This window comes from Lissotriton helveticus, chromosome 1_1 (assembly GCF_964261635.1).
Source record: "Lissotriton helveticus chromosome 1_1, aLisHel1.1, whole genome shotgun sequence".
NCBI classification, from domain to species: Eukaryota; Metazoa; Chordata; class Amphibia; order Caudata; family Salamandridae; genus Lissotriton; species Lissotriton helveticus.
Window position 1 is genome coordinate 511,563,385 of NC_136057.1, and position 25,057 is coordinate 511,588,441.

Below are 25,057 nucleotides of genomic sequence, written 5' to 3' on the forward strand. Positions count from 1 at the left end.
TTGGAGCAGTGTGCTCCGGATAGCGTTGCTCCTGCCAGTCAGGTTGTGCCGTTCAAAATGGCGTCTTGGAATATTGCAGGACTAAAGGGGCGTTTAGGTTCAGGGGATTGGACAGATTTTATAGATACCTTTTGACATTCTAATCTTTCAAGAGAGCTGGGCTCCGGATCCTATATATCGGTTAGGGTTTTTAAATTTTTATAAACCAGCGATTCAGGGTCCCAAAGGCAGAGCATCAGGGGGTCTAGTGTTCTGGGTTAGGCAGACCATTGGCTACAATCCTACAGAAATTGAAGTGGATAACCCGGACCTTTTGGGAATTAAGTTAGGCAAGAAAGATCACAAGGACATAGTTGTTATTAATATCTATGCCTGAGGCCGCCCTGGTGGGCGTTGTCAGGCTATTGTAGATGAATTAGACTCTTACCGTAACCAGATTGGGAGAGACAAAATATTACTCATAGCAGGGGACCTAAACTGCACCTTCGAACCCTTGTTTAGCGAGGGTGAGGACCTGGGGTCCGAGGAAGATGCAGTGTGGAAAATCCCGTCACTGTCATTGAACAATATTAAGAAGGGCACTGAGGCCGCCCTCCATTGGTCGGGGCTGTGTTTGGAGTGGGGTTTGAGAGCGGCCAATGGTTGTTCGATGTCCGACAAGGCCGGCCATCCCACCTTCGACAATGGGGTTAGTAAAAGTAGAATAGACTATATCCTGTTAAAAATTGAATATTGGCACCTCTTGGTTGACATGGAAGTTGTGGTACGCCCAGAAAGTGACCACAACCCCCTGATCTTAAGTTTGCAGTTCCCATGCAACCCCGTCCGGCCCCCCTCCAGCCTCGTGCATAACGGCCGAGGCCTTCCTGACTAATGACAGAAGAAGGGTCAAATGGTGTAGGGCCGTGAAGGATGCCACCTTCTTAGAGGGCATATCGAAGGAAGCTTCGTCGACATTGAGTGCCATGTTGATTTTACTGTCCACATTGGATGCTGCCCCCCAGATTAGAGAACTTCATGAACAGTGTTTTATTAAACTAAAGGCCCTCCTGACCCAACCATCAAAACAAGGGAAAGAGATGGCAATGGGGCATCGGGAAAAAATGGTATAATAAGAACTGTAGGGCTGCACATAGTAACTTAATTAAAGCCATTAAATCGAGGGTTACTATTGAAATTAAAATAGCACGTCAACTGTATAAAAAAGTCCAGTGGGAGGCGAAGAGAGAGTGGGACGAGAGCCATTGGGCCGATCTTTTCGAGGCCTGTTTGTCCACATTTCAGGCAAAATTCTGGGAAATTGTGAAATGGGGTAGGAACCCCGATTCCCAAATCCCAGTGAACTATGTGTCTGCGGAAGATTGGGTGGACTTTTTTCCCAGTCAGTTTAAGGATCCAAACTCAGAACCTCGGAATGAGCCAGGGATACAGATATCTCCGTACCATGCCCACAGTCACTCGCTGGTCTTTACTAATCTTGATACCGAGTCTGCTCTTAGTCTGGTCCAATCGGGGAAAGCCCCAGGGATGGATTCTATTCCGGCGGACCTATTTAAAACAAACCCCCAACTTTGGCTCCCCTATATTACTCTGATTGCTAATGCTATTGTCAAGGGGGCAAGGATCCCAGAGTCCTGGAAAGGGGCCGAAATTCTTCCCATATTTAAAAAAGGGGATCGTTCGCTACCGGGGAACTATCGTCCTATCAGTTTAATCGATTTCCTACAAAATTTTTTTGCCAGGATGGTCCTTGCTAGAGTTCAGGGGTGGATGGAGATGGAAAGGATCTGGTACCAGCACCATCGACCAGGTATTCAGATTCACTCTGATATACTGGAAGGTGGTGCTGTTAGGCGGTGGTTACATCTTTGCCGCCTTTGTAGATCTGAGATCGGCTTTGATCTTGTGCCAAGGGCTAAACTCTGGGCGGTCTTGAGAAACTTGGGATTACCACTAGACCTCCTAGACCTTGTGGTTAGATTACACGAGGATAAATTTGTCAGGGTAAGGTGGGGAGGCCAAGGGCAGGTGACGGACAGCTTCCCCGTAACACGAAGCGTCCGTCAGGGGTGTGTCCTGGCACCCACCCTCTTTTTGCTGTTTATTGACCAAGTGGTGAAGTTCTTTGCTGATACCCCCACTGATGCACCATCCCTAGGTGGGTCTAAGTTTCCAATGCTCATCTTTGCAGATGACACTTTACTCCTCTCAAAGACACGTAAAGGGAAGCAAATTGCACTAAATAGGTTTGAGGAGTTTTGTAAATTAAATGATCTGCAAATAAATGTGAGCAAGACTAAATTTATGGTTTTAACCAAAAATCGCCCAGTCAAAAGCGGTTACAATGAATGGGGTCAGTCTCGAACAAGTGGAGTCTATGACATATCTTGGTGTGACCATAGATCATCGCCTCCGCTGGAAACCCCAGATAGATGTACTCCAATTAAAATTTGCTCGCCTTACGGGCTGCTTAATTCGGGAGCAAAAAATGTCGCTAATCAAACGGGTTTCACCAGCACTTAGGATCTACGAAGCTAAAATTAGTTCTGCCATTTTGTACGGGGCTGATCTATGGGGTTACAAGGACCTATCGCCTTTGGTAAAAGTACAAAACAAATTCTTGCGGAATTTGGTAGGTCTTCCCCAATCCACACCAATCAAACCACTTTTGCTGGATATGGGTTGTAAACCTATTAATGAAATGGCACGATATCGGCTAGTGGCATTGTGGAGACGGATCTGGACGTCACCGGATCTAAGCCTCTTTGGCAGTGAACTGGCGGATGTGAGATCAGCATTGGGTTCTAGTAATATTCCCTGGCTACGTGAGGTGAAACTAATTTTGGAGGACATGGTCTTAAACCAACTGTGGGGTTCTCTGGGATCAACTATCTTCCCGTCGAAGCAAGCTTTTAAAGAACTTTACTGGGCATCTGTCAAACCTTCATTTATCGTGCAATCTGAAGCTACCAGCATGACAGGTAGATTTTTGGCCCATAAACTGGACCCTTTTTTGAAGAATTATTGGGACATTATTCTAAAAACTCTAGATAAAAAACTATACCATCAGTTCCGAGCTGGGTCCCTACCAGTAAGGTCCTTTACCAAAAACTTGTCTGCTCATTCTTCTAATGATCACTGCCCCAGGTGTACTGATCATAAGGAGAGTGTGGGTCATTTCTTATTCGCATGTCCAGCTTATCATGCCCCAAGAATTAAATGGATTAGGCCTATCTGTTGCCGAATGAAAATCAAAGGGAGCTCTGAGGCTTTGTGGGCGTTACGCACCAATACTTCAGAGATGGTAGTAATAAGTGTGGCCAAGTACTTGGGGTGGGCGTGGATTATAAGAGCCAGACACTTGCAGTTATTTGATTTATAATTTTAGCTGGGTATTTCATACACTGGGTCTTTATTACACTGTTTAATTGCTCTTTTTATGATGGAATGTTCTAAGCATGTATGGTGTTTTTTTAAATTTGTTTAATGTGCCTTTTATCCCTTTTTAGGGCTCGCCCCTTTTCTATTTCGCAGAAATAGAAAACAGGGGTGAGTCCTTATGTCGCTGATCCAGTTCTTTCCCCAAAGGCTCTCTTCAGGCAGCTGATTGGCTCTCAAGGAGGATTTCCAACAGTTCATGTGAATCCCAATCATGTGACTTGCTCTCTTGCACGAGCCTTCAAAGCCTCAGCCATTTGCTTCCCAACTAGCGCTGCAGGCCGTGACTCGCATCAAAGGCAGCCCAGCCCAGCTTCTCCCAGCAGGCAGCCCACCCCCTCCCTCTCTTGACTTTCAGTGACTTCACACTTCGTGCCCCTGTCCCTTCAAGGCAGCCCCTCCCTCTCTCCACCTTCTCTGCTTCGTCCTGTATTTCTTCTCTCTACCGCCCTCTCTTCCCATCTTCCTTCACTTTCCTGCTGCCTGCCCAGCCTCTTACCCCACCATAGCCTCCCAGGCGCACACCACTGCTCGCAAACCACTCCATTTCACAAAGCCTCAGCCTCCCTCCCTTGCCATTTGCTTCCTAACCAGCCTGCCTCGCATAATTGCATCAGACCCGACACTTCAAAGGAATGCGCCCCGAGAGCCACTTTCACGGCCGTGCATTTCTCTTCCCCCCCTCCCCACAGCAATGCCAGGAGCTTGTTTGTGGCTTGTTCTACCACTCACTAACTAAGCCTCGCGCGAAGCGGTTGGAATTTTAATTCATCAACAGGGCTTCAAATTCCAGGGCAGGTCTACTTCTATTTTGTTCTTTTACGGCGCTTACTTCGATTATGTTTTTTTGACTTGTTGGTAGAGTCATTTAGTAATTTGTAGAGCGAGGAGATGAGCTGCTTCCTGAATGTCTGCCTTTCAATTGAAATGACGTTAGCCCGAGTTAAAATGCAGCCTGGCACTTCGAAATGCCCACAGTGAAACCTGGAGTCTGCTGAGGCTGTCCCTCTGAGCCTGTAACAACAAGTTGGCCCAGCAGCCCACGTGGGTGTCCGTCTTACCAGACACCAGCTCAGTTCTCAATCACTCAGCACATACTAGCTACCACACCAATGTCTTTCTTTCTTCCTTCCTTCCTTTTTTCTTCCTTACTCTCTTTCTCTTTCTTTCTCTCTTTCTCTGTTTCTTTCTCTCTTTTTTCGTTCTCTCTTTCTTTCTTTCTCTTTCCTTTTCTCTTTCTTTCTCCTTTCTATCTTTTTCTTTCTCTCTCTTTCTCTCTCTTTCTTTCACTTTCTTTCTTTCTCTCGCTTCCCCCTGCGTTCTCTTTCTTTCTTTCCCTTTCTCTCTTTCTTTCTCTCTCTCTTTCAACACCACAGACCAGGCTCGAGTAGTGCCACATACACAGGTGATGTGGTTTTAGGAATACTTCAAAGCAAGTTTGCTCAACCTTTAAAAGAAAATTATTTTTAGTACAATATGCCCAATCTACCTTAAATGGGACATTACCAGCACTTCTCAGCGTGCCTGCTGAATGTTCATCCACAAAATACCAACACTTGGCGCTAGACTGCCTTACTTTAGTGGAGAGTACTTGTAATATTAATACATCTAAGTCATGTAAATACAACGCATATTGCATTACAAATGCTATAGGTGTCACGTTTGCAAAAGTTAACACAATATTGGCATTGTAAATGACAAAGTTATTAATTTCGCTATTTTCAAAACAAAAACATAAATAAAAAATGTGTTATTTACAATACTAATACCTCTAACTTTACTAATGCGAGCCCTATTGCATTGCAAATGCTTGTTGTATAAGAGTCTTTTATGATGTAAAAATCGAAATAAAGACGTATGAAACCTGAAACCTGTAACCAAAACGCTACAGCTGAGCTTCTCCTTATGTGGCAGCTATTTAAACTCATTCCAGGTACTTCATCTTTTTACTTCAGAAACGTGTTTGTCACTGTGTATATTGGAGGACAGCACCCTAGTATTCTTCTCACCACTAACACCATTTTGCACCCATGGCACTGGGCTATAGTGGTGTCACAACACTTTGATTAGTGAGGGGCATAGGAACTCTGAGCAGGAATTGGTACATGCCTAGTGACATTACAACCCACAACCCCCCCCCCCCACCCAATATCAAGAGTGTTTGCAGTTTTGACCAAAACCACCAATATTGTGTATCCACTGAAAAAGTTATGGGGCTTGCTGAGCCCTGTGGAACAAAGCAACTCAAAGTAGAGTACTTTACCTTGATTTTCTATTACTACCATATCAAGAAATGCATGACCCAAGCCATAACAGTATTGGTTCAGGGTCTTTACTAGCTATGAGTGAACTGCTGTATGAAAAGTACCTACAGATCCAATAATAAAATATGTAGCCACTCCTAACTCTAACCCATAATAGTATATTTCTGATATCTATCAATGCAGTTTCCTTCCTGAAAGCCTTACTGAGTCACATCCAGTAGATCCAGTCCCTTATTAAATAGTGATCATTGTCCCGATACCACATTTTCAAGTACAAAGGTGAATTTTATGCATACGTGTAAACAAATTAATTTTGAGGGCTCAGGGCACTCTCAAAGAGACTGATTAATGTAATAAACTGTGTGTCACAGTTGAGGCCACTCACAAAATGAAATGTGGGCAGGGATCTAGAGCTGATCAAGAGGATTGTGTTTGGAAACCTCCCCCCCTTTTCGGTTAACCACATATCTAATACCCCCTAAAGAGTAGTCTCCATGTGTGTGGCTTTTAGTTCTCTCATGGTGGTGCGTCTTAAATGTTCTGACCAAACCACAGCATTTTGTTGAAGTGTTTAGCCACCCTGCTTGGGTTCTGATGGTGCCACTAGAGATTTCGCTTACTAAATATGCAATGATTTCTGTTGTACTGTTCTAATCAAAGTTTGTTAACACCGGAGAAGTTTATTCTTTTGCTTTATTACGCTGCTCAACAACTGCCATTCTTTATCACTCTGTCTGCAAACCTTTATATATATCCCAACTCTGGTGAGAACCAAACGTTCCTGTGGAGACCATTCTTTCCTCTAGGCAGCTACCGTCTTCAGGGCTGCTTTCTCAGTTACCTAATGTAAGGCATGATTTACCTCTTTGGGTGTACTCATGCACATCAACAGGTCGATTTGGTCCCCTGTACAGTTCTAAAATTGCAAACACTCTTGCAAGAGGGGTAAAATAAACGAAAATACTAATAAATCATGATCTGTTAACGTGAGTGGCACATGATCTATGGAGAACAAGTATAATCCTGATGTGAATATCCAATCAATTGCATTCCCCTTGATGTCAGTATGTGTCTGGACATACTGTGTGAAATGAAGATTTTCTTTGCCAGAGCCCTATCCACCAGACCGTAAGGTCTCCTACTCCATTCGTACTCGTTCCAAGGCTATATAGAGCTATTCCAGATAATCAAGTATCTCTCTTAAGAAGTCTTTTAAATAATAGACTACACATTATTATTCGTTGTTGCTCTGGTCAGCTATACATTCTTCTGAATTACTTAATAAGGAGCGATGCAATGATGACTGATCACTGTTGTATACGTTACCAAGAGCTCTTTTAGCTAAATAATCTTACTTAGTCCATGAGGATTTGCTAGATTACTTAAGAACCTAAAGCTATTCAGTTTCACTTCATATTATGTAATATATTACATGGTTTACCAAGTTTACTTTGAAATTTAAACCCAGGACAATAGGACATTTGATTGACAATATCTTTAATCTACAGTGGAAAATCATCACAATCAAAATGACAGCAAACAGAATTGAAAAACTGTTTAGTCCAATCTTTATGACATAAGCATATACACATACATAATTTTGGGTTTTAAATAACTACTATTTTACAGCTTCTTCAACATTCCAACGAATTTCAAGTACAATGTCTATGTTGTGCACGAAAAAAATATTTTTCATGATGATTGCGACTTTAAGCTCCACCTTTCGCAGACCATGTGTATTCGGAAAAAATCTCTTCACAATGTCTCTTTTTAAGGGTCAAAAAAGGACTCTAGCAAGCTCGAACATAACCTGTGGGATATAAAGAACACAATAATTATATGGATTATTTTGATGTTTCAACAACAGTGCTATCTGTTAACACTCTGGTTCTATGGCAAGGTGATGCAGTTTTGCAGGTGGTTATGTAACAAGTAGAGCAACCCAGAATTAGGCTAAGTGGCCTAAGATCATGCCATACAGAGGCTGACGGATGGTCTTAATTATTCTTAACAGTGACAATCAGCAGGCAGCAAATCTTATTGCTAAATACTGGTCAATAGGACAGTCATAAAATGTAAAGTGGAAGGCAGGAGCTCTCATCTCCTGCCCACTTACTATTCAATATCACCCTATCCTCCTTGAGTGTTGTACAATTCGCAGATTTCAGAGACAAAAGTCAAAGGCTCATTAAGGGTTTGGGGAAATGACCACGCCCTAAATCAGCAGATCTCTTGCACCGCACAACCATGGTCCCCTGCCTTTACTTAGAGGTGGGGAACCACCATGTGTTCTATGGTAGAAGCACAGCTGGCTCCACCATCACTAATCTTTAGCAGGTAGGCCTTTTGTCACGGGGCAGTTGACTAATGATAAGGCCCACCCAATTTAATACAGGTCTACTGATGCTCATTTTGCTTGCCTAGGACTGCCAAGTTATGCATGGTTGCCCTGGGCAGGAAAAGCATGCATATCCTAGAGAGTGGGCAGAAAGCCCACAAGACACCAGGGTATTTTTTTTATTATGGTGGTGGCATGCCCACACATCGGGCCTAGCCTCCACCTCTAGTATGACCCCAATAGTCTTTCTTCCCCCTGGGGACTAAAGCATCCCCATATTTATGGCAAGAAAGGAAATTAAATTTTTTGAATTTTATCTTTACATATGGGTCGGAGAGTTGGGCTAGGTACCAATATCGTCTTACTTCTAGGGTGAATGGATGCACTTTTCGGGACTAGGCATTTCTGAAAACTAAACACCTGGGGCATTCCAAGATGGTGTGTCTTGTTTAGATGTCATTTTTTTTAATTTACACATAATACACTGCAGATCTAAAACTTTGACTAAAATTGCACATTTTCCTTCCAGTTCTGTGGTGCAAACTTCCGGACACCTCATGGATCCACACAATTCTTACTACCATGCCTCTCCCCACTTGCCCCGATTAGAATGTTACCCCACTCGTGTGGCTGGGCCTAGCATTCAAGATATAAAATGCCCCACAACTCTATGTGGAGAAATCACCAGTAGGGGTAGATACAATTTTTGGACCTGCCGGGGTTGGCAGCCCCACAGGAAATCCTACCAAACACAAATATTTCCGAAAGATATTCATCTGGGGGAGTCTAGGGTGGTGTACCTCATGGGGATCCCACAACATTTTCTTACCCACAATGTTGTGCAAATCTCGGTCTTTTAATAAAATCGCACATTTTCCTTGAATTTCTGTCATGTAAACTTTTGGAAAGCTCAAGGATCCACAACATTCTTCCCACCCAGCCTTCCCCCACTTGTGCTGATAAAAATGATACCCCCCCTTGTGTGACTAGGCCTAGTGCCCACAACAGGCACAAATCAAACGGATCAATGAGAGTTGCTCCACGATACTCCAATTATCCTTAGTTTAATATGTGCCTGTTGTGTGCACTAGGCCCAGCCACACAAGTGAGGCAGCATTTTATCGAGATAAGTGGGTGGATGCTGGGTGGCAGGAATGTTATGGATTCCTGCTGATTCTGGAAGTTTACGCCACATAAATACAAGGAAAATGTGCAATTCTAGGCAAAGTTTGAGGTTTGCCGGGCATTGTGGGTAAGAAAACTTTGTGAGATCCAGGCGAGGCATACCACTCTAGACTCTTCTGGGTATGTAATTTTCAGAAATGTTTGGGTTTGGTAGGCTTCCCGGGGTGCCCGGCGACTTCAGGCCAAATAAAGCAACTACCCACCTTGCCAAATCAGCTCATTTTTGTAATAGGAAATAATCATGTCTCCACATTGTATTTTGGGGTTTCTACGGTTGTGAGCACTAGGGCTACCCATACATGTGATGTATCATATTTATCAGGAGACTTGGGGGAATGATAGGTGCTAGGGAATTTGTGACTCCCTGCTAATTCAAGAATATTCCACCACAGAAATGTGATGAAAATGTGTTTTTAGTCAAAGTTTGAGGTGCACAGGGACTTCTTGGTAAGAAAACCTCTAAAGTGCTACTCAAGTCATCCCACCTTGGATTCCCCCAGGTGTTTTACAAATTTGACAGTTTTGCTAGGTTTCCCTAGGTGAGCCGGCTGAGCTAGGGCAAAAAATTCACAGCAATTCACATTGCCCAAAAATGTTTAATTTTCAGTCAAAACATTTGATGTACACAGGTTGTGTTTTAGGGCCTTTCCTTTTGCTGGAACTAGCCCTATCCACACAAGTGAGAAACCACATTTATTGGTACACTTAGGGGAATGCTGGGTGGTAGGAAATGTGTGGCTCCCCACAGATTCCAAATGTTTTTCTTACAGAAATGTTAGGAAAATGTATATATTTTGTCAAACTTTGAGGTTTGCAAGGGCTTCTGGGTAGGAAAACATGATGGGAACCACACAAATCACCCTACCCTGGATTCCGCTAGGTGTTTAGTTTTCAGAAATGTGCAGGTTTGCTAGGCTTTCTTAGGACCACTGAAATGCCTCTAGTACTGTTGACCTCCAATGGATTCAGGGGCATGCGTATAAAATTCATCCTGCCTTTAATAAGAATGGTCAGTGTATGTCTGGGATAAAGTAAAATCATATATTCCAAACGGGTCTCTTCGCTCATCACAAGCAGCCCTTTTAACCCTTCTGCTGTCCCCCTACCGTGCTAAGCCCTTTGTGGGGATATGGGTAGTTAGCGTTTAGGCCTCCATAACTTTTTTCCACATAAGGTATCAATGCCAAATTAGCGTCCTTTTTTCCGAACATCCTGAGGATGACAAAGGTACGTAGGGTTTGTGGATTGTTCTGGAGGAGACTGAGAAAATAGCCAAAATATAGCAAACTTTTGTTTTTGGGGGGAAAAATAGGAAAAAAGTGCTCCCCTAAAAATATTTGTTTTCCTCACCAAAAAATGTCACAAATGAAAGGTTTGCTTTTCTAAGTGGAGAGGTGTGGTGCAGCGGCCAGGGCAGATGACTTCGGAGCACAGGGTTCACGGTTCGATCTCTGGCGGCAGCACAGCTCAGCACCATGTGACTCTGGGCAATAGCTCACTTAATTTCCACGATGGCCCCCAGCGCCTTGAGACCCGTAAGGGTAAGTAGTTCACGCTTTATAAATATGGATTTACATTTACAAAGTCACAATTTTTCCCAACTTCCAGGAACATGCAGAGCTGAAACCCCCCAATTTTTTTACCACCTTTTTGGCATTTTGAAAGAGCTAACCCATTTTTCCTAATTTTTATGCTTTCAACCTACTTTTAGTTTGTGATGGAAACCAGTGTGAATCACATGGGTAAACTGGGAAAGCAAGGGGTGTTTGTTTAGATCCCTCCAGCTTTTCCCAAAGAAACTACTGTTGAAATAAAAAAATTGAGCTGGGGGAAAAAGCAGGCCGCCTGCTAGCGGCACATCTGAGACAACGGGAGGCTGCAGTGGCCAGCCCCACTATCCGATCTGTGGAAGGGGAAATCCTCACTCGACCCCAGGACATCGTCAACTAATTTGTGTCATTTTACAAACCCCTTTAAGCCCTGGAAGTGCCAGCCAGCGCTGAACGGGTATCATGTTCCACGAGAGAGTTGACCTCCCACGCTTGACGGACAAGGGCAGGGAGCTCTTAGCAGGGGACATCAGCAAGTAGGAGATCGCAGCGGCCATCTCTAAGCTGCCCTACCACAAGGCCCCAGGCGAGGATGGATTCCCTGTGGAATTCTATAAATGGTCGGGGGAGGAAGCAATCTATTTCCTACATGCCGCCTTACAAGAGGTGGAACGGACAGCCTCCCTAGGACCTCTCTCTGACAGAGGGGTGATTGTGGTCCTGTTCAAACCGGGAGAGACCCGTTAGAGTGCGGCAGATATCACCCTATCTCCCTGCTAAATGGAGATATTAAAATCCTTGCCAGCATCTTGACAGTGCGCCAGAGTAAGGTCATACCTTCTCTCATTCACCATAGACAGCTCTGCTTTATCCGGGGGCGATCCTCCAGGAATAACCTCCGCACTCTGGTTGCCCGCTCTCCCCCCTCCGGTTTCTTCTGGCCAAGGGGCCCTTAGCCTCTGTCATTCGCCGCTCAAAGAGGAAATACACAACGCAGGAGGCCTTTAAAAAGTGTATCTATATGCAGATGACATTCTACTTCTCCTCAAGGATCTCCCACACTCTTTACTGGCATTACTAGAATTCATCGACGACTTTGCTGCCCTATACGGATACAAGGTGAACTGGGACAAAAGTAAAGCCCTCAGGCTCGCCTTAGGCACCACAAAGACTGCAATCCATGGCTATCCCTTCCAATGGAAAACCTCACTGCTCAAATACCTGGTGGTCTTAGTTAATAGAGGCCTGGAAGGAATAGTCATGGATAACCTGACACCCTGGATTGAGCAGATGAAATTGGACAAATGGGTCCTTCTGGGATTTTCCACGTGGGGTAGAGTGCAGGAGGTAGGAATGGTCACAGTGCTGCGCTTTACATACACACTGGGAATGCTACCAGTCATAGTACCTCTAACTACTCTACGCCTCATTGACATCCGGATACCGGCCATCGTCTGGGGCTGCAGTCTCCCCCACTAAGCCGCACCCAAACTTGAGGCTCGCTGCTCCTGTGGAGGTCTGGGCCTCCTGTCTGTAGAGCACTACTCTTTAGCCCTTCATTTCTATCAGCTCGCTTACCTGCTCCCAGGCACACTGGACCCCCGCAGAGGGGTAACAGAACGCTCGCTCCTCGCCTGCGGCAACGGTCTTGGCCCCCTTTACGGAGACCATAACCCACCAACTACCTCTTCTGCATGCGCCGATACCGGCCACTCAAAGCATGGCACCATGTGCACTGCCTATTAGGCGTGGACCACCAGCTACACATCAAGACACCGATATGGGGCATTGACAGCATCTGTACAAACGGCCAGACACTCCGTTGGCCCCGATTGAAAGAAAAAAGACATACGGACCTTGGACCAAGAGTTACTGGGCGGTGACTTGAAAGCTTTCATCCACCTACAGGAGGAATTTGGATTACACCCGTGGCATGTCTGGCTGTACCTGCAGTTGCAGCACTGCCTGCGGCGATGTCTTGCTCCTCGCCCTTAGGCCCTGCAGTCTTCACCGATAGTGGAATATCTGTCCGTGTGGGGCCGGCACAGGGACGTGATGTCGGAACTCAACAGCACACACACAAATTACCTCTTCTCCCAACCCCTCCTGCACGAACGGCCTCTGCAAGGGCTGCCTACAGTTCACTGTCGAAGAAGAGGACTGGTGGAGGTTATGGAGGCCCTAGATAGGGGAACCTGGGAAGCACGGCTGAAATTCTGCCTTTTTAAGATTCTCTGTGAGTGGTACTAGACCCCAGCAAAGCTACAGAGAGCCGGCCACCTGGCCCACTCAAGGTGTTGGAGATGTCTGGACACCTTCTGCGACTTCCCCCACATTCAGTGCGACTGCCCCTCTATTTAGCCCTTCTGGTCCTACAGTGGAGACACCATGGGAGTTTCCATGCCTCTACGCCTCCTCCTCATTAACCTTCTGCACGACAACAGAGACTCCCGGAACATCTCTCACCCACAACGTCGCCTCCTACACACGGCGCTATCCACAGCCAAGATATGCATCCTCCGGCAATGGAGGTCGCCCACACCTCCTCACAAGAGGATTGGATTGTGGCAACGGAAAGAAGCACTTCCAATCACATTTAGCTGCATTTCATAGTCACTTTAAAGCTTCTGTAACACACCTAAATAGTTAACCTGCACTCCCATGATGACATGGCTTATGTGTTTTGGAGGTGTTTTCTCAGGACATAACAAGCTCTCACATCACATACAAATAGCAAACTTTATCACTTTCGGTCAGTTGGACATTATACCACTCATTTTGGATATTTATTCACATCTTGCAGAGACTCCCATAAATGCTTTATTGCAGCTGCACAGCTCCGAAAGTATCAAACTTAAGTGAGACTAAAGCATTTTATAAACATTCTTCATTCTAGAACACCCGCCTACCGCACAGCCCACAAAGACGCCATCCGCAACCATCACCACCTCATCAGGACCACCAAAAGAGCCTCATTCACAGACCGCCTCGACAACAACGCCCACAACAACAAAGAGCTCTTCAACATCGTGAAAGAGCTCTCCAATCCAAACTCCTGCACCAACAACATCCCGCCTTCACAAGCCCTGTGCGACACCCTCGCTGCCCTTTTTCACCGCAAGATCACCGACATCTACGATAGCTTCAACCCCCGGCTGAACCCTACGGACCCCGCTACGACGAACACTCCGATCCCCCCCCACCACGACCTCCTAACCACCTGGACCGACGTCAGCACCGAAGACATAATCAAGACCATGAACACCATCCACTCAGGTTCCCCGTCTGATCCTCTTCCCCACCACATCGCCAACAAGGCGGACAGCCTCATCGCACCCCACCTGCGTAACATCATCAACCTCTCCTTCGGATCCGCCACCTTCCCTGAGAGCTGGAAGCACGCCGAGATCAACGCCCTGCTAAAAAAACCTAAGGCGGACCCGAGCGACCTCAAGAACTTCCGGCCCATCTCCCTGCTTCAGTTCCCAGCGAAAGTCATCGAAAAGATCGCCAACTCCCAGCTCACCCGCTACCTAGAAGACAACAGCATCCTAGACCCCTCCCAGTCAGGCTTCCGCAGCAACCACAGCACCGAGACCGCCCTCATCACCGCCACAGATGACATCAGAATCCTACTTGACAACGGCGAGACGGCGGCCCTCATCCTCCTGGACCTCTCCGCCGCCTTCGACACCGTCTGCCACCACACACTTCGCACACGCCTCTACGGCGCAGGGATCCGAGACAAGGCCCTGGACTGGACCTCCTCCTTCCTCACCGACAGAACCCAGAGAGTCCGCCTCCCCCGTTCCATTCCGGAACCACCAACACCATCTGCGGCGTCCCGCAGGAATCCTCCCTCAGCCCGACGCTTTTCAAAGTCTACATGGCTCCCCTCGCTCGCATCGCCAGACGACACAACCTCAACATAATCTCCTACGCCGACGACACACAACTGATCCTCTTCCTCACCAAGGACCCCCTCACCGCCAAATCCAACCTGCACCAGGGCATGAAGGCTGTCGCCGACTGGATGGAGGCAAGCCGGCTCAAGCTGAACACAGACAAGACGGAGATCCTCATCCTTGGGCCCAACCCATCAGCCTGGGACGACTCCTGGTGGCCTGCATCACTGGGAACCCCCCCCCGGCACCTACCAACCACGCACACAACCTAGGGGTCATCCTTGACTCCAAGCTCAGCATGACCAACCAAGTCAATGCAGTCTCCTCCTCCTGCTTCCACACCCTCCGTATGCTCCGTAAGATCTACAGATGGATCCCTGCGGACACACGGAAAAATGTCACCCACGCCCTCGTCAGCAGCCGGCTCGCCTACGGAAACGCCCTCTATGCCAGAGCCCCGTCCAAACTCATCAACAGACTCCAAAGAATCCAGAACACCTCCGCACGCCAGATCATAGACGTCCCACGTCGAGACCACATCACCCGGCACCTGAGAGACCTGTCCTGGCTCCCCGTCGAAAAAATAATCACATTCAAACTCATGATCCAGGCACACAAAGCACTCCACATGAGCGGCCCAGCCTACCTCAACAGCAGACTCTCCTTCCACGTGCCCAACAGGAATCTCCGTTCCGCCGACCTGTCCCTGGCCTCCGTCCCACGCATCCACAGAACCACCGCCGGGGGCTGATCATTCTCCTATCGCACCGCCAAGACCTGGAACGCCTTCCCCCTCTACCTACGACAGACCGCAGACATCTCGGCCTTCACAAGACTGCTCAAGACCTGGCTCTTCGACCACTATAAGCAGCTCCCCTCCTCCGCCCCCCCCCCCTTGCGCCTTGAGACCCTGGCGGGTAAGTAGTGCGCTTTATAAATTCCCTGATTGATTGATTGATGTCCAAATTAGCTGAGCAAAAATGGTTCCATGTTTTTTCTCACGCTTTGTCGAACTATGGCACATTTTAGAGTCACGGCTAAACAGGAGAATCGTTTCAGCATGGCTCAATATCTTGAGTTAAAAACTGACCCTCAATAAACAGCACTCTCCTGGCCAACATCTCCATGGCATTTGTGAGGCAGTCAAACACTCACGTGCATGCACTGATCACAGAAAAACACGGTTGCGCCCGAGCAGTGTCTCCGAGCAGAAAGTACTGACCGACCAGCAGGGTCAGCCCATAACAGTGTCATGGTTGGCATTCATAGGACCCACGATTGTAATGACTGGGCAACTGAAGTAAGGCATTTGTACACTGATGAAGAAAAAGTTATATTTTTTCAGAAACTGATTTTCATCTAGGAAACTGAGTTTCTTTGCCCAAATTAAAAACTGTTCTTTCGTAGAAAAGTGTGTATTTTCAGAAACTGATAGTATGATGATGACAAAAAGTTGCATTTCCAAAACACATTTAAAGCTGCTGGTTGCTTGAAATGTTTGGGTGTTCACTACTTATAATCCTGTTCAGGGTGGCCATTTTTGGAATGCTAACAGATGTGGTCACTATTTGACATGGATAAAGTTTACTATTAGCTTGAGGGGACAGGGGAGAATTTTCTTCAAAAGAAGTAGCTCTCTCTAGAGCAGGAAACCACCGCAATACAGCATGTACAAAGGATACTGAAAGTTACCTCAGTGAAATTATTAGGACATTTGTTTTTGAAGTCTTCCTCGATATGGGCTCAGAACTGTTTGGTGACTTGCAATATCTTTAAAATGTGCAGCAGTGAATACACTGGGCATAAAAAACATGATGGAACGAGGTGGCATCCGGCACACTGAAGAGAGCTGTGACAACATACAGAGCACATTTGAAAACAAGGCCTAGAAGTAAATTACGCTGACCAACAGCAACGAAGCAAAATCGGGGTGTGACGAAAGCAAATCATGGATTGAGGCTACATCGCATCAAAAACAAAGAATAGCAGTGACAAATCACACGTGTGGCAGGTTCAATGCTCATCTTATGTGAGATGCCAAGCTCACAGCCCATCAGACGAAAGAGGCACTGATGAATGTATAACGAAAAAATAAGAACCAGTGAAGGCAGAATATATATACTACTGAAAGCCATGCGAGAGCACATACCTCAATCGTGATGAGAATGACGATCATCCACTCGAGGCGCAATGCATGTTTCTCATTCAGGTGATTACGCATCATGTCCGTCAACTCCATGCAGTGCTGAAGTTTTTCATTCATTACCTAGAACAGAAATGTTTGCAATAATAATATCCAATGCCATTCAAATCCTGGGTGTTTATTACACATCGAGTTGTAATTGCGAGGTGGGACTGGGCAGGGGAACATAATTGTGTTGGTCTTCCTTTAGAAGTAGTAAATCTCTTCTGTATTTTGTTCACACAATAGTATTACTTGCCGAATGCAGTAAAAAAGGAAACAGAAAAAATGTTACTCTGACACATGCAATCTACTTGGATTTACAATCCAACTTCAAGAAGGAAACATTTTCGCATGAACCATAAATCATTAATCTGATCAGCGATGCGAAAACACATTTATAGATTTATGCAACTAAGAAATCTGTGGGCAGCATAAGAACTGATCAGTCACTGTAGATTTTGAAAAATTAATACACTCAGCCCTCAAACCAGGTATATTATTGCCTGGGTCACTCCGCTGTGTGGTGTTTCTGCAATCTGCGTGCTGTACCAGATGTATTAATCCGGCACAGTGCTAAAATGCCATTTGCAATAGCAAGCACTTGCAGAAAATCCAACCTCATTCATATTCTAGAGGATGCTTATGATTGATACAGATTGCAGAGACGGGACCTGCAAGAACAATAGGGCTTCATCTCTGCGTCTCCATTTGCAAAGGCTCTCATTTAAGTACAGATACATCTGCCGCTGTGGGAAAGGTTTACACTACTAAATGCTCGAACAAGAAAGCTTTTAAGCACTACTAATTTGTTCATGAAAGATAGGCGGAGGAACATATATTTATACTAGTGAAGGTAAGCTAGAGCACGTCAAATGTATAGATGTGAAAAAACCCTAGCCTAAAGCTTAGCCGGACAAGTGTTTGCCCCCAAGGAATAGGCAGGAGCTCCTCTCCCCAGGCAATCCCCAGTTTCAGAGCCTAGGCCAATGAGAAACGAGACAAAGGGAAAAACCCATATCCTGTGCTACGTAACCCTATCGGTGCCGAATTTCCAACCATAAAGTGCATCGTGTGCTGTTAGCCGAGATGAAATCCAAGACTGGGCTTGGCTTTTCGTCACTCTAGTTTCTGACACTTTACCCCGATTAGAGTCCCCAGAGGAGCCATCGTTCTTCCCATGTTATACTAGGACCAGTTGCCTCACTCAATATCTGCTGCTGGAATGTGACAGGTCTACGCCAGAAACCTGACTAAGAAGATTATTGTGCATCTCTGCATACATTATATTTCATTTAATTATTCTGAAAGAAACCTAGTTAATAACATCAACTCCTCTGACAACCTCAAAGGGGCATTCCAAGGGTGGACTAACAATGTATGTAAGCACTAAGGTCTTGTTTCATGCCAAAGTCCCAGACACAGGTGAACCCCATCTCCAAGCTGTGAAGATTGTCCGATGGTCCAAGAACCAGAGGCTTCCCTTTGATTATAGTAAATGTCTATGTTTACGCACGCCATGGGGAGAAGAAAGCATTAGATAAATGCATGGTAATGGGTCGGGTTTAAGAAAGTGTTACTTACATGCTTGATTGTTAGTAACTGGGAATTTGAATTCAAATGTCATACAAATGGAAACTAATGAGCACACGAACGCGCAAGATTATATCTTGAATCTCACCGCCAGGAACACATAGCAAAGGAGCAGAGACAAACTGGGAGAAATACCATCTCTGTATTACTGGCGGACGGTCGGCGAGTTCTCAATGGACGCTTGGTGGTATATTCCCCCTGCGTGGACACAGACATCTGAAAAATCCAACTCTACTACTGATTATATGTGAGACAGTCTATTGCGGTTTAATCAGATAAACAACTTCCCTAATGAAAGTACAACCTAGCACACCACCATACATATATCAACAAATTAATGTATCTCTTCACGTTGATAAGATGTGTTTTAATATCACAACAGATGTTCCAGCTCATGCCGACATGTGTTTCGTCACTCGGGCAGCTCACCCACGACTTCCTCAGGGCTGTATAAGATAGAATCCAAATCGTTTTCACCTCCAAGCTGGTTATAATTCCATCCCAGCCTGTTACGGGTAAGGAAGATTGCTACACTGAGCCTCAGTTGTGACCTCTTCTCTTGGTAAGTTTTTCTCTCCAATATTCTGTGTTCAGTAAAATAACGTATCTATATATTATGCGTCCCTCTGTATCATTGTGCGTCTATGCTTTAGTACGCTTTCACATTCGTAATTCCAATCCTAAGTAGCACTGTATATCCCGCTATCTGAGTTCGGCTACCTCCAAGTCGACACCCCAATCCGGCGTCTTCCCTAATAACCATCGTCCTGAGAGTAACCAATATCGTCAGATCATAAACCTTGCTGTTAGTCTCACCCCACATCAAAATAGCAATATTTTGTACACAGATGAGCACACAGAATCTAGAGACTCAAGTGGCGAGCTGAGCAAGTACCTGAAATGGAGTCAAAATATGCAAAGTTCAAAAGGAATTACATCATAACATGGGAACAGTAATCCCAGCGCTATCTAAATGAATTTACAAGGAGGATTAACACAGCACGCCCCAACAAAATAATATATGGACACCATCCTCTGGGTAAAAAGCCTTGTTCACCATGGTTCACACTTTTTCGCTGCGATTTACACCAGAACTCATGGTACCCCTTTCATTAGCACTTTTACCTGAAGTATTGAAACAAGTACAGAATAAGTATGGGGGAACACCTGCCCTGGACTTGGGGCTGAAATTTTGCCACGGTATCAGCCATTATGTTAAGTAACATAAAGCGGGAAGCAGCAGCATTGGCTTTACACCAATGCCTGAGGGGGGTTCACTCATTCACAACAGGAGGAGGAATTGCAAAAACGTATTGAAGAATCCTATGCAGCGCTAGGCAGAGATAATCTGGGAGCCCGACCTACGAAACCACAGGTAAAGAGTAATTCTAAAAAAGGATAACTCTAAGCAAGCACCACGATTCTTCTAAGAAGAAATGGGACAAGAAACAAAAACAATATAGTCACTGGGTGGGTCTCCTCAACAGGAAACCACTGAAAAGAAGTAACATTTTAGAAACTGTGATAATATTAGAAAGCCTGACCGGTATCAGGACACCAACACAAGTTCCTTTCAGGATTCATCCGACACACATTTGGAGAGAGGTGGAAGGTCAGAGCACAGATCAGAAGAGCATGAAGCCGAAAAGAGAAACACATCGCACTTCGGACTATATCCTTAAAAAAGAAGGCAAACATTAAACTCCTAAACCTCAATTCAAAAAGAAGAAGGAAACTAGGATTAAAAAAAGACATGCCGGATGGATTTGAAGATGGCGTCGGAGTAGGACGCTTCTCCGAGCCTCTCCGGCGTCGATCCAGCATAGCTTCTGATAGCTCGGTGCTAAGTGAGCGGACTGGCTCCAAAAGGCTGGCGGAGGTCTCTGAATCGGAGCGGAGTGGTCCGGTGCCATCAGCGGGGCGTAGAGACGCTTGTGGCGGCTGCAGGAGCGGCGACGTTGCGGGGCCTGGGGGTCCCCGGCCTCGTATAACCTGAAGGCCGGCCGGTGGATCGGGGTGCCTGCAGCGGCGGAGAGGGGCCCGCCCGCTGCCCATTCGGGGTTTTCCCCCTGCGCCAGCTGACGGGGACTGGCCGTACTACCAGCGGAAGGCGGTGCAGCCTCCCGGAGAGCTTCGGAGGTGTCTGGCACTTTCGGCCCGAGGAGTGGAGGGGGCCCGGATTCGGTGGAGCACAGAGGCCCCGCGGAGCAGGCCCGGAAGGGCGGTGGAGGCTCCTGGCGCATAACAGAAGCTGCGCACATCGGGGTTACGCTGTTGGGCTCGAGGCCGTTGAGTGTGCTTACGCCCTGGCATAGAGGGGAGGCGTGTGAAGCGCTCCAGTGGCCCGGGCCTGGTAAGAGAGCTTAACGACGACACGGCCGCCAGCAGAGTGGAGGCGGCCTGGGGATAGCTGCGGCATAATTCCTCACGCTGACCACGGTTGTGCCGCCTACGCAGGCCTGGGAGAGATGCAGATCTGAGGTAGCTGGACGCCGGCTTTGATACACGTGGAACGTCTGAGTGGACCGGCGGCACCTCACAGCTTTCCCTGAGGCTGGGAACGCGCAGGCCTCGGTCCCTTGCTTTGGACTAGTGACGGATTGGCGGCAACACGGGGGGTCGGCGCCTCGAGGACTGGAGGCGAATTGGGCAGGGCACGTATCGGGGCCATTTTGTCCGGCTTTCTTGCTGGAATTGGGTGGCTCTCGCCTGCGCCTGGATTGCTGGTGACTGCGTTGCCCTTCTGCACCATCCCCTCTGGGAATTAATATCGGTGGCTGGAGGCTCCTTGACCCTTGGCTTTGGTGCGGATCTGTCGGCTGGGGTCTCGGCACTCGAGGGTACTCTGGGGGCTTCCTGCCTGATGGAGAGGGGAGAGTTCTGAGCTGCTCGGAGGGGACAGTAGCTACGCCTGCGGGCCCGGTGCTCCCATAACGCTTGCCTTTGAGAGTCTCTGGTGAGAGGTTCGCCCGGAAGGGGGTTGCCCGGCATTATGTCTAACACAGTACGCAAGGGGCGTGTAGGGAAGGATGGAGCATCTAAGTCCTCGCAGCAGCCGGCTTCCCCGGGGGCCAGTGGCTCATCGAGGTTATCGGACGATGAGGCCCCGGCTACCAAGGCTTTTATGACCGACCTTTTTGCCTCCATCAAGGAAGATATCTCCGAACTTCGCGCGCAACTGGCGTCCGACCTCCGGGAGGTACGGAGAGACGTGGATGGGATTGGCGAGAGAGTGGCGACTCTAGAGGACCATGATTTGAATGTGGCCAATGATGTGCACTTACTCCAACAAGATATCATCCGTCTCACGGAACAGAACTTGGACCTGCAGTCCCACGCGGAGGACCTGGAGAACCGATCCCGTCGGAATAACATCCGCATTCGGGCAGTGCCTTGGGATGGCGAGACCTGCGTGGATACGTACAGGAACTGTTTCTGCAGATTTTGAACGAGGAGGATATGCGGGAAATTAGAATGGATAGAGTACATCGAGTTGGATTGCCCAGGAGTGGAGGGGCCCCCCCCCCTGACATCCTCGTCTGTGTACATGATTTTCAAGTGAAGGAGCGCATCCTTCGTAAGGCCAGGGCCATCGCATCGCTGCAGTTCAGGGACCACCGTCCTCAGCTTTTTCAAGACTTGGCAGCCTCTACGCTCCAGAAAAGGAGGGACTTTCGCCCAGTGACTTCCTTCCTGCGGGAACGCAACATCGCATATTCCTGGGGCCACCCCTTCAGGATCATCTTCAGATGGCAAAATCAACTGGCGCAGATACGCTCCCTCCAGGTGGCAAAGGATCTCTTGGGATTGAATGACGATGCACCTTCTCAGGGACCGAACGCGTCCCCATCTCGGCGGCGCCGTCGATCCTCCTCGTGGCACAGAGTGGGGTCCTCCCCGAATCGGGGGCGACCGGATCGCAGTACCAGCCTGCAGGAAAGAGGGGACGCTGTGGCTTCGGTAGCTTCAGCGACATTGACGGTGTCGCAAGGAAGCTCGGGGCGGCATGACCGGGAATTGATTAATGGCGGATCGGCACTGGAGGGGCATTGGCCCCCTGGTCTGGGAGAATGGATGTACTTTTGGAGAAGACTCCCCGGACCATGACCTTGGGAGATACCGAGTTGGTCTCCCTAACCTGTCTCCAGAGTGGACGGATCTTCGCGAACTTTGGACTACTGGGACTGATGAGTATTATCCTCACTGCCTCTGTTTTGTGTATTCTATCACTGTTCCCTTTTCTTTCAGGGGGGGGTTGACTGTTGGGGGGGTTGGGGTGGGAAATGTTGGTGGCGACTGGAGCGGTATGTGGCGCGTGTGGTGGGAATGGAGGGGAGTGAGTGTGGCTTGTGGGGAGCAGGTAGGGGTGTTGGCGGCTTTAAAGGAGGCTGATGGTCAGTATGGTGGGGCATGGGGGGGGTCTTTGGGTCGCTTCTCAATGTTACTATTGCCCGATGGATTAGCGATTGTGGGGTGGGGGGCTCCAGAGATGGCTACAGAGAGTTCTAGTTTGTGGGATCATCATGCCTGTTAGTATAGGGACGTGGAATGTTAAGGGCTTGAACTCGCCACAGAAGAGGCAGAAGGTATGGAAATATGTGACTGATCACCAATTGGATGTTGTGGGGCTCCAGGAGACCCATTTTGCGCGTAAGGACGAGCTGCGCCTTCGACATAAGGCATATCCCCTTATCTACAGGTCTTCGGCGTCCACAAAGCATAGGGGGGTGGCTCTCCTATTCCGCTCTACGTTGCACTTCGAACCTAATGACGTCTGTAGTGATAAGGATGGTCGCTGGCTGATGGTGAAGGGGCTTGTTCGAGGGCGGCTCTGTAGTGGTGTACCTCCCCAACGCTGGTCAAAATCAATTTCTGCAAGGTTTGTTGCAAAGAGTGGGTGACTTTGCGGAAGGGAACCTGTTCCTCTTGGGGGACTTTAACTTGGTGTGGGATGAGACTGTGGATAGCTCTGGGACCCATAGGGCACACACGGGGTGTTTTCTCCCTCCTCGCAGCAGTTGGTGGGTGAGCTGGGGCTGGTGGACGGCTGGCGTTTCTTCCATCCTACCTCCCGAGATTACACTTTTTTCTCACATGTCCATCATTCTTATTCCCGACTGGATCACATTTTCCTTAGCCAGGCACTTAGAGGTGATGTCCTTGACTCCGTCATTCTTCCGCTCTCGGTGTCTGACCACAGTCTACTGGTGCTTAGCCTCCGGTGGTCATCACCTGGTGATGGGCAGCGGAAATGGTACTTCCCGGCCTCAGTGGTGCGGGATGATGTCTCTAGTAAAGCGCTGCGAAAGGCCATCAGGGAATTTTTCGAGCTGAACCCAGTGTCGGACACCTCGGTCTCTAATACTTGGGATGCATTGAAGGCGTCCATCAGGGGCACATGTTTGGGCCTCAATGCGAATCTTAATAGAGTGAGGCGCAAGGACAGGGAGGATCTGGAGACCGAATTGGCGAAACTTGAACAGGCTCACAAGCTCAACCCTTCTAGAGTGACCCTCCGACCTTTGACCGCAATTCGGGGGAAATTGAGAGCCCATTACAATAACAGAGCCGAACTGACGCTATTGAGATTAGGAAGGCAATCTTATTCCTGCGGGAACAAGGTGGGAAGACACCTGGCGCGTCAACTACGGGATAGGCGGGAACGTGAATATATCGGGGGGATTCGAGATGCTGCGGGTGGGATGCATCACCGGGATGAGGAGAAGGCGGCCATTTTTGGCCGTTTTTATGCGGACCTCTATGCTGGAGACAGGCTGGACGCGAGGTCTCAGAGGGAGTATCTGCAGCGCTTGGCCCTCCCCCAGGTGTCCAAAGAGTGGAACGACGTCTTGGAGGCACCGATTACCAGGGAAGAGGTGCTCGAGGCTATCAAGAACCTGAAACTACACAAGGCCCCTGGGCCGGATGGCTATACTGCCGTTTTTTATAAGACGTACGCCACTGAACTTTGTGACTTTTTGGTGACCCTTTTTAACGGCATGGCTGAGTCCGGTTCCTCAACAGGTTCCCTAGCCGAGGCGGTTATAACGGTTTTACCGAAGCCGGGGAAAGACCCCACCCGGTGTGCCTCCTTTCGCCCCATAGCGCTCCTTAACTTGGATGCGAAATTATATTCGGCGATCCTGGCGCATAGACTGCAGGATCTGTTGCCGGCGATCATACATCCTGACCAGTCCGGGTTTATTAAGGGGCGCCAGACTCACGACAATACGCGCAGAGTTGTACATCTAATTGAAAAAGCGGACAGGTTTCGCATACCGGCGGTCCTGGTGGGGCTGGATGCCGAAAAGGCGTTCGATCGTGTAGACTGGTGCTTCCTGTTTCATACGATGACGGCCTTTGGCTTTTCGGAAAAGTTCATCACCATGGTGAAGGCTAACTTCTGCAGTCCTAGATCTCGAGTGGGGGTCAATGGCCACTTGTCTGCATTCTTCCCGCATACCAGAGGTACTAGGCAGGGGTGTCCCCTTTCCCCCCTCCTGTTCGCGCTGAGCATCGAACCCTTAGCGGTGGCGGTGAGGGACCATGAGGGCATTCGGAGCATTCCGTTCACGGGAGAGCAACATAAAATCACGCTCTTC

General features: G+C 47.8%; 1 protein-coding gene across 2 annotated transcripts in view; it reads right to left on the reverse strand.

Annotated features, from left to right (window-relative positions):
• Nucleotides 1–7,182: 7,182 nt before the first annotated feature.
• RMND1 (required for meiotic nuclear division 1 homolog) overlaps nt 7,183–25,057 on the reverse strand; it is a 494,724-nt gene continuing 476,849 nt past the window's right edge. For both annotated transcript variants that reach the window (XM_078673969.1, XM_078673970.1), the window contains 2 exons: nt 16,830–16,946; nt 7,183–7,512 (listed from right to left, as the gene is read on the reverse strand). In XM_078673969.1, coding sequence (XP_078530095.1) covers nt 7,480–7,512; nt 16,830–16,946 — 150 coding nt within the window. In that variant the 3' untranslated portion in view covers nt 7,183–7,479. The remainder of the gene's footprint in view (nt 7,513–16,829; nt 16,947–25,057) is intronic.